At 40.5% G+C, this 9,982-nt stretch overlaps 1 protein-coding gene across 1 annotated transcript; it reads right to left on the bottom strand.

The window, feature by feature from the left end:
• Window positions 1–307: 307 nt before the first annotated feature.
• Window positions 308–715, bottom strand: LOC149175719 (rust resistance kinase Lr10-like). Its single transcript, XM_089421217.1, has one exon. It carries the CDS (start codon window positions 713–715, stop codon window positions 308–310), a length of 408 nt encoding a protein of 135 aa, XP_089277343.1.
• Between the last annotated feature and the right edge of the window lie 9,267 nt (window positions 716–9,982).

Raw genomic sequence — 9,982 nt, 5'->3', positions numbered from 1 at the left:
TGCAATTATCAGAAATTCCAAACGCAATTGCTTTGCGCAATCGTTGAATTTCCCTTTCTGTTCCAAACAACTCCCTGTTTGATGCGTCAAGCTGTGACTGTAAATTTGTCATGTGTGAAATTTGATTAGTTATGATTTACTGTTGATCAGTAATCTGAGTTTGCATATTGTTTTGTATCTGAGCGCTGTGCTCTGTGACTTTTAATTAGTATTAGAGCGCTGCCCTCCTTTGTTTCTTTCATAGGGTATCAAAGCATTTTGTGCTCTGCCCATTCTTCCAACACAAAAGACGATCAAATATGGAAAGCTACGATATAAATTCAAATAAAGAAGAATTTACACTGGAAGATAGCATAGGATTTTCAGGCGTAGCCAAGGAATTGAAGGGTAACGGAAGATTGAGAACGTCCTCTCCATTTCCTTCTAACATTTGGACAACCCTCGTCATACAAGGACGATCTCTAGAGTTGTACTGAATGCACGACAATCCAACTTTTGCGAGTCTTTTCACCTTCTCCTCATCTGCAACTTCTATTTCCCCACCTCTCAATCTCATCCCCAACTCGCTGCTCTCAATCAGCTCGGAGGCCCACTCCGGGAAGTATAACTGACTGGACCAGTTTACGTAGACATCGATATTCTTTCTGCCACCAACAATCTCTAGCAACAACATTCCAAAACTATAGACATTTGATTTATTAGTAGCAGGACCCATATCTCACGACCACACCTCTGGCGCAACATATCTGGGCGTCCTTCTCGACGCCGTGATCGAAATGTGATCTTCTCCCTTCCCACACATTTTTGCTAGACCAAAATTAGCAACTTTAGGGGTGAAGTCGGCATTGAGCAATATATTTTGAGGTTTGATGTCGAAGTGTATGATGCGTTTTTCGCAATCATGATGTAAATAAGCAATTCCACGAGCCACACACAAAGCAATTGAATACAATTGCTCCCACCTTAAAATTTCCCATTCTCTCTTTTGGCAAATATAAACTTCTCTAGAGATCCATTGATCATGTATTCATAGACCAGTGCACTTGTACAACTTTCGAAGCAATATCCCAACAGCCGAACCAAATTGATGTAATGGACCCGTCCAATTGTGGTGACTTCATTCATGAATTCTGTTTGGTTGTGCCTATTACTATCAAGAAGCTTGACTGCCATTAAAGCGTTGTTCCAAAGCTTTCCCTTGTACACCACCCCATAACCTCCTTCTCCCAACTTTTCTGCAAAATTGTTCATGATCTTCTTAAGGTCTAAGAGTGAATATTTAGTTGGCATTGGCACTTCATAAGCATAATCCTATAGGAATTTCTCTACCTTTGTAGTAGAGCTATCAGGATGTTGTCTTCTCTTCTTGGCATAAGATGTTAAGAATATTGATACTATTGCTGTCAGCCCAACTCCTCCGAAGATGCAACCTGCAGTTGAATGGAGAGATTGGTATGAATGTGACCTTTCTCTATTAACCCCGATGAGAATAGTGAAAACAAGATACAGGTTCATAGTCGTTTCCAATTGAAAGAAATCATAGTTACGTATTACAATGGCCGGTTTGGTTTTCCTACCTGCAATGCGGCCATGACAAATAATATGAGTAAAAGCAACGATCCATAGTTTTTGCAAAAAGAATGAATACTTGACAATATTGCGAAACACATTGACATATATCCCTATGTTCCAAAGTGATGAATGGATTGAGCATTTAACGACAACATTGAAGAGCTCTGTTTGCGAGTTGCCATGGGGACAAGGGGAAAGAAATATTGAACTTGGTTCTGAATTGTTAGAACCACAACTCCTGTGACTATCCAAACCGCAGTTGTCAATTTCAAATTCGATTTGATATGGAAAAAAAATCGACATTGAAATTTCAATATACGGAAAATTGATATGATGTAGATATATTAAATATTAAAACTTTCAAAAGAATTTCCATAACTTTTGCTCTTGGTTAACATGTTATTTCCTTTGTAATTTGAAACATTTGTTAATATTAATGGGATTGATATGTTGTTCTTGTATCTAATGTTGTATAATTATTTCCAAACAAAATCATGAATACACAAAATTATATCCTTTTTTAAAAAGCTGAGAAACCTGAACCTCAAATGAAATGTATGTGTTATTCCATGCGAAACCACTAATTCTACCCATCTTAACAAAGCAAGAGGGAAATAATTTCTTAATAAAGTATTTAATTTGTTAAAATTGAGAAGATGTTTCCATATTGATGAAATGAGGAGGGCAAGACTTTTTTAATAAAATATTTACATTGTTACAGATCAGAAGATGTAATTTCAATAGTGATTAAATAGTGTGTATTAATTGGTGGGATTAAAGTAGCCTGGTTAGCGGGTGCACTACGAACTTTGTGAACCCGAACAGAGCTTTATCCGCATCCCTAATCATACCAATTTATCAAAACCAAGACATTTTTAATAACAACAGGAGAAAAATTTCTGTGAATTATAGTTGAAAATGAATCTTTAGGGGAAGGTAAGAAATAGTGCCCGCGTATGGTGAACTATTCAAGCACGTTGGAAATAATAATCCCAACCACCTCAATAAATAGCCTGACCGCAACCATACCTGTCAGACGTATTTTTGCTGGTTGCATCTCTACTTGAAGATAGAAGGACTAAAGCCAGACACGAACTATTTAGAAACTCAGCAAAAGAATTTAAAGAAGTTATGTACTTTGGTAAACAAATATGGGCAAGTATTTATTCAGCGACCTTTGCCCACTCTCCAGAAACACCTGCACGATTCTGAACACACTCAACAACATCATATTAATTATTTTGCTCTGTCATGAATTAAATGTGAAAATTGTATGCTGAGTTAAATATGAATGTAAAACTCATTTTGACTGTGTAGAGAGGTTAGAGAGTAAGAGGGCAAATGAAAAAGAGTGCAAGTCTATGGAGCAAATGGTGGAGCAAATTTTGGTGGGCGCGTGAAAACAATAGTTACTCTGTTTTACTGTGTGTTATTCCACGTAAGTTTAAATCACTGTAACTTTTATTTTACCTAGTGAATGTGCCGCAGTCTCATGTAAATGTATTTTCATGTTTAAGAAATGAATATTAAGTTTTAGTGTGTTGCTCCAGCCTTATCTTGTTTATCTTTGAGTCTGTGTAATAGCTCCGCGAAATCTAGGTCCATGAAGGTAGCTCCGCGAAATCTGCTTCACCGTGCGCGAATGATCCGGATTTAAACAGGAACGCAATAAAATACAGGGATAATCATAAAGACAGATATGCAGCAGAAATAATACTTCATTTCATTAATGGAAAATACTGAAATATGCTTACAACTAGAAATGGAAATAAATCAGCTAGGGCGATGGTAGCTTATCTCTGAGAAGAGATGTGTGGCTACATGCCTCTGAACTGTTCTAAACTATGTTACAATGAGGTTCGAAGGCCTATTTATTGTTGAGAAACAATGGAAAAACCCTTCACATTCCAAAACCTAACCCTAGAAGATGAAACGCCAAATTGTGGGCCCCGTTTTTGGGTAAGTTGGTACATCAACTTCCCAGGGTCGCGAATGTGTCGTATTATCTATGTTTGACGTGCATGATAGCCCGTTGGAAAGATCTCTCCGAGGACTACGACGGAAAAGATGAATTTTAGATAGAAAAATTATTGTCGGTAGATTTCCCAAAAAACGTCGTTTAGGGCCTCAAAACGGTTCCGAAAGTTTAGGACCCGAAAAACTGCTAAAAATAGTAAACTGCGCTATAATTAAGGAAACTAAAAAATTGAAAGGGATAGTTGTGGGGGTCCAGATGGGATAGGTGGGTGGCCACCAACATCCACCTAGATCATTCCTCCCCCCTTAGGAAGCAATGGTCCCCATTGCATTGAGTTCCTCCTTGAGATTAGGAAGCTTCTGCTGAGCTGGGTCTCTGGTGAGCTGTTCTGCAATCTCTGATGTGTCCAGAAATGGTGGGAAGCATGGTCGACGATGGTCCACATTGAACACTCGGTGCAAGTGAAGGAATGGAGGAATGTTGTGCTTCAAAGCATTGTTTCCCATAGCCTTGGTACTGGTGTAAGGACCATGTCGGAGTGGTTTGAGCTTTTGATGGGTTCTGGTAAGGCGTTATTTCTGTAGATGTAACCAAACTTTGTTGCCCACTTGAAAATTGTGTGGTACCCCTGTGGGTGAGGAGAAGTTGTTCCTATGTTTTGTCATGACCGTATCCCTTTACTGTTGCTACGTGGAGGAACCCTTCGTGGGGGTCATGGATGTAGCAACGATCTTCCCCTTACTTTGGAGCGAACCAGACAAAAAATAAATTTCCTAGTCTATGAGATGAGCTTGCTACCTTTCTTAGTAGTGATCAAAGAGGTGGCGGTAGGTGGGGCGACCTCCGATATCCTGTATAATGAATTATCCAAAGAAATAATGACAGCGCGAGGCCTTGACTCATACACAGCATGTCGCGTCCACAAGTATGGCTGGCCTAGTAGTACATCACAAACATCTAGAGGTGTAACATCACACAATACCTCGTCTGTGAAGGGCTTGATGCTGTAGGGAAGGTGGCACTGCTGGCGAACCTTGAGATCTCGTCCTTCATGAAGCCACCCAATACTGTATGGCTGTAGGTGTGGTGTAGTTGGTAGGCCCAACCACTTCACGACCTCTGCTGAAATGAGGTTCTTTTGGCTGCCACTGTCGACAATGAACTGCAGCAGCGAACCCCTCACCCACATCTGTGAGTGGAAAAGACGTTCCCCCTCCTCTGGATCTTCGGGCTCATTTTTCTAGATCTTGGCAGTGGCAATAGTGGCGCTGGGCTCCACATCAATGATCTGCTTCCCTTTTCCATTCCCCTTGTCAGGTTCTGGCTAAGGGTCGGAACATGCATCTGATTCGGAAGCCTTCAACTCGACCACCAGCGACTGCTTGGTCCGACACTCACTTGTGTTATGAGTGGGACTTTTGTGGAACTCACACCACTTTCCTGTGTCCTTCTTCGGCTTCGTGGTGGTGTTCTTTTCTTGCGGTCACCCCGCCTTGGCTTTGTCCTTTGGGCTTCGAATTTGCAGATCCAAAGTCTCACTTCTTCTGTTTGAACTTTTGCTCGATTTTGACAGCGTATCGGTATGCTGTGCCGAGTGAGGAGATGTTCAAGAACTCCATCTCTTCCTGGATGTATCTGTGTAGGCAGCCGCGGTATTTGAGTACCAGATGCAACTCAGAATCTTTGATTCCCAATTGTGTGTGAAGGGTATGAAAAATGTTTGTGAACTCTGGCACATCTTGGTCTCGTCCCTGCCATAGTGTGGTCCATTTGATGTATTTGTCCTCATAGCTTTTGACAGGGTAGTACTGCTCCTTGATGGCATCCCAGAAGTCATTCTAAGTGGGTGCGGCTGAAAATAGTGAGCCTGTACTTTCATCCTTCTGCTCGCAGTAGGTTTCCCACCAGTCCTTGATGTGGGGGGATGCCTTGAGAAGAGCGAAAACAATCTTTTCCCGACATGAAAATTCATGAACAGAAAAATACCCATCTAGCAGATTTAACCATTTATCTACGGCATCTACGTCTATCTGACCCTCGAAGATGGGGATTTCAAAATTAACTTGTACCTTAAAGGGTGTGGCATTTCCAGAGTATTTGTTGGAAGCCGATGCGTCACCTCTGGGTAGCTGCTGAAGGATCTGGGAAAAGTTTTCCATCATTGCGTTCCTTTGTCGCTCGAGGGATTCTTCGAGCAAGATTTTGATAGGATCTCCTACCCCCTCGTTTTTCTTCTCATCCGCCATGGGAGGTCATCAAGATTTGCGAGGCTGGTCTTGCAAAGGTTCGACCAGTTCAAGCCCTAACTCCTTATATCTCGACCTCGTTGGGGACATGCAAAGAAAAAACAGAGAAAAAGCAGACCGCTCTGATACCACTGATCTGGATTTAAACAAGAACGCAATAAAATACAGGGATAATCATAAAGACAAATATGCAGTGGAAATAATACTTCATTTCATTAATGGAAAATACTGAAATATGCTTACAACCAGAAATGGAAGTAAACCAGCAAGGGCGATGGTAGCTTATTTTTGAGAAGAGATGTGTGGCTACATGCCTCTGAACTGTTCTGAACTATGTTACAATGTGGCTCGAAGGACTATTTATTGTTGAGAAACAATAGAAAAGCCTTTCACATTCAAAAACCTAACCCTAGAAGATGAAATGCCAAATTGTGGGCCCCGTTTTTGGGTAAGTTGGTACATCAACTTCCCAGGGTTGCGAATTGGTCGTATTATCTCCGTTTGACGTGCATGATAGCCCGTTGGAAAGATCTCTTCGAGGACTACGACGAAAAAGACAATCTTTATGCAAAGAAATCATTCGTTGTAGATTTCCCAGAAAACATCGTTTAGGGCCTCAAAGCGGCTCCAAAAGTTTAGGTCCCGAAAAACTGCTAAAAATAGTAAACTGCGCTATAATTAAGGAAACTGAAAAATTGAAAGGGACAGTTATGGGGGTCCAGATGGGATAGGTGGGTGGCCACCAACATCCACCTGGATCAGCGAACCTAGTTTCACGAAAGTAGCTTCGCGAAACTCATAACTCTCCGTCTCTCCCCCCCATGAAAACGAAAATTAAATTCCTAAATTTTTCTAACATGGTATCGGAGCGGGTTAAAATATGTTAGTGTAAAAACAAGTGTTTTTACTAACAGTGGAAATTGTTTTGAGCCCGCATTGTTTTTTAGCATATTTACCAGTAGGTAGAAAGTTGTTTTTTATGCTCAGAGATGGCAACATCAAGCACAAGTTTGACTAATCCTCAAATACCTCAGTTTAATGGAAAAAATTATGATTATTGGGCTATTAAAATGAAGGCCCCGTTTTCTTCTCAAGATATTTGGGATTTCGTGGAGAATGGCTTTCAAGAACCAGCAGATGCAACATCATACAATGCCTTATCTCAACAAGAAAGAGATGTGTTAAGGGATAATAGGAAGAAGGATTCAAAAATCCTGTTTTATATTTTCCAAGCGGTTCATGAAAGTATTTTCCCAAGGGTTGCAGCAACAACGAAGTCCAAGCAAGCATGGGACACCCTCTAGATAGCGTACCAAGGCATGGCAAAAGTAAAGACAACAAAGCTACAAATGTTGAGGAGATATTTTGAAACACTTTTTATGAAAGAGTCTGATAATATAGACTCGCTTTTTACACATGTAAGTGGGGTGGTTACTCAAATCAAGTCTCATGGTGAGACACTTGAGGAAAGAAGAATAGTTGAGAAAGTTTTGAGAAGTTTGCCAGTAAGGTTTGAGGCCATTGTTGTGGTCATAAAAGAGACAAAGGATCTCTCACAGTTTTCAGTGGATGAGCTCAATGCATCACTGATTTCTCATGAAGTTAGACTGAATAGAGCAGCAAGATCCTCATTGGAGCATGCCTTCAAAAACAAGTATCATTTGGTCAAGGTCGAGGCAGAGGAAGATCATATGCTAGAGGAAAAGGAAGAAGCCCACATAGAGGTGGAAGAAGCAGCCCTTCAAGCTCAAATGGAAGAGGAAGGAATCAAAATCCAAGTCAAGGCACAAGCCAAAATCAAGCACAAGGTCAGAGGTACTATAAATCTCAAGTTCAATGTCATTACTGTAAGAAGTATGGTCATTATGCAAATGAATGTAGAAAGAAGCAATATGATATTAGTAACAAACCAAGTGTAAATTTCAAATCAGAACCATGATAGCATGTTTTTATCTTGTAATGTAGCACAAGAAAAACAGAGTGATATATGGTATCTAGATTCAGGGTGTAGCAACCACATGTCAGGAAACATAGAAATGTTTTCTGATCTAGATGAAAGTGTGAAATATGAAGTGACATTAGGGACTGATAGCAAAGTCTCTGTCATGGGAAAATGAAGAGTTAATATCCTAACAAATAAGGGGGAGAAGAAATACATCTCTGATGTTTACTTTGTCCCCGGTCTAAAACATAATCTCATGAGTGTTGGACAGCTCATGCAGAAAGGCTACAATGTCTTCTTCAAAAATGATGTGTGCACAATTTTGGATAGGCCTCCAAGCAGACAATTGATTGCAAAGGTTCAGATGACAAAAAATAGAATGTTTCCCCTAAAAATAATATCAGATTTGCAGAAAGAAGGTGCACAAGCACAACTATCTATGAACTCACAAGAAAATGGAAGAGAAGGGGCAGCTGTCACACAAATAAACTTTCAAGAAGAGGTAAAATATGAAAACTAGTTATGGCACTTGAGATTTTTGACATCTCAACTTTGGAGGTTGGAATTTGCTGTATAGGAAAGGCATGGTGAAGGGTTTACCACTTGTAGAAAAACCAGACAACATATGTGAAGTATGTATCTTGGGCAAGCAACATAGAGAGACATTTTTAGCAGGAAAGTCAGTGAGGGCAGAGGCACCTTTAGAGATTGTCCACTTATATTTATGTGGACCAATGCAGACACCATCAATTGGTGGGAGTGACTATGTACTGACCTTCATAGATGACTACACAAGGAAGACATGGGTCTTTCTCCTAAAACATAAAAGTGAAGTGTTTGAGCGCTTTTGCCAATAAAAGGCTCTTGTTGAAAAGCAAAGTGGAGACTACATCAAAATCCTTTGGGCTGATAGAGGTGGAGAATACATCTCAAATGACTTCCTTCAATTTTGCAGGCAGCATGGAATTCACAAGAAGTTTAGAACAAGATATACACCGCAGCAAAATGGTGTGGCAGAAAGGAAGAATAGGACCATTATGGAGATGGCAAGGAGTATGTTGAAGGCAAAACATTTGCCAAATGACTATTGGGCTAAAGCTGTCACTTGTGTAGCATATATCTTGAATAGATGTCCAACCAAAAGCATCTAGAACATTGTTCCTGAAGAGGCATGGAGTGGAAGAAAACAAAATGTCACTCACATGAAAGCTTTTGGATTTGTGGCTTATGCACATGTCCCAGATGAGTTAAGAAAGAAGTTGGACAACAAGGGGGAGAAATGCATATTTGTTGGATACAGTCATGAATCCAAGGCATACAAACTCTACAATCCATTAACCAAGAAAGTCGTAATCAGCAGAGATGTGCAGTTCATAGAAGAGGAAGCATGGGATGGAAGTTTAGAAAAGACAATCAATGTCAAAGCATGCATACCAAATGAGGACAAAAAGGAATTAACATCAGCAAGTAATTCCTCAACTTTGACTCCCTCTACTCCTATTCAAGCGCAGGAAAGCAGATAGCAAGCAACGCCATCAACAAATAATAGGATAGTTTCGCGCAGCCAGCGATTTGCTTCTCCAAGCACACCGCGAAGCGTGACACCAAGTGACATGTCAAGCCCATCTTCAGCAAGCACAAAAGGGGAAAATTTAGAAATTTAAATGAAATTTATGAGCAAGATGAAGTTGATAGTAGCGCAGGTCTAAATTCCTTATTTGCATTATTTTGTCATGTAGATGACCCAATCCACTTTGAAGATGCAGTCAAAGAAGAAAAATGGGTTGCGGCAATGAAGGAAGAAATAGAAGCAATAAAAAGGAATGACATACAGGAGTTAGTGAGCCATCCGAAAGGAAAACATGTCATTGGAGAGAAGTGGGTCTATAAGACGAAAAGCAACATTGAGGGAAAGATTGAAAGGCACAAAGCAAGGCTAATTGTCAAAGGATATAAGTAGCAGCATGGAAGAGATTACGCGAAGATGTTCACACCAGTCGCGCGGATGGAGACAGTGCACGCAGTTGTGGTGATTGCCACGCAGCATAAATGGACAATGTATCAGATGGATGTAAAGTCAGCGTTCTTGAATGGAGTTCTGAGAGAGGAAGTGTATGTCGTGCAATCGCTTGGTTATGAGATTGAAGGCCAAGAAGACAAAGTACATCGGTTAAAGAAAGCTCTTTATGGGTTTAAGCAAGCACCGTGCGCATGGTACAGCAAGATAGATGCTTACTTGTTGGA

The sequence above is a fragment of the Pinus tabuliformis genome, chromosome 4_1 (genome assembly GCF_031772625.1).
Source record: "Pinus tabuliformis cultivar Carrire ecotype Pingquan chromosome 4_1, CPIR1, whole genome shotgun sequence".
In the NCBI taxonomy this organism is placed as follows: domain Eukaryota; kingdom Viridiplantae; phylum Streptophyta; class Pinopsida; order Pinales; family Pinaceae; genus Pinus; species Pinus tabuliformis.
The sequence above is the reverse complement of the archived record's forward strand: the minus strand, read 5'-3'. Positions and strand labels throughout refer to the sequence as shown.

Bases quoted from the DNA above. Each gene is read 5' to 3' on its own strand.
- LOC149175719 (XM_089421217.1), bottom strand. From the start codon at position 715: ATGGGTCCTGCTACTAATAAATCAAATGTCTATAGTTTTGGAATGTTG.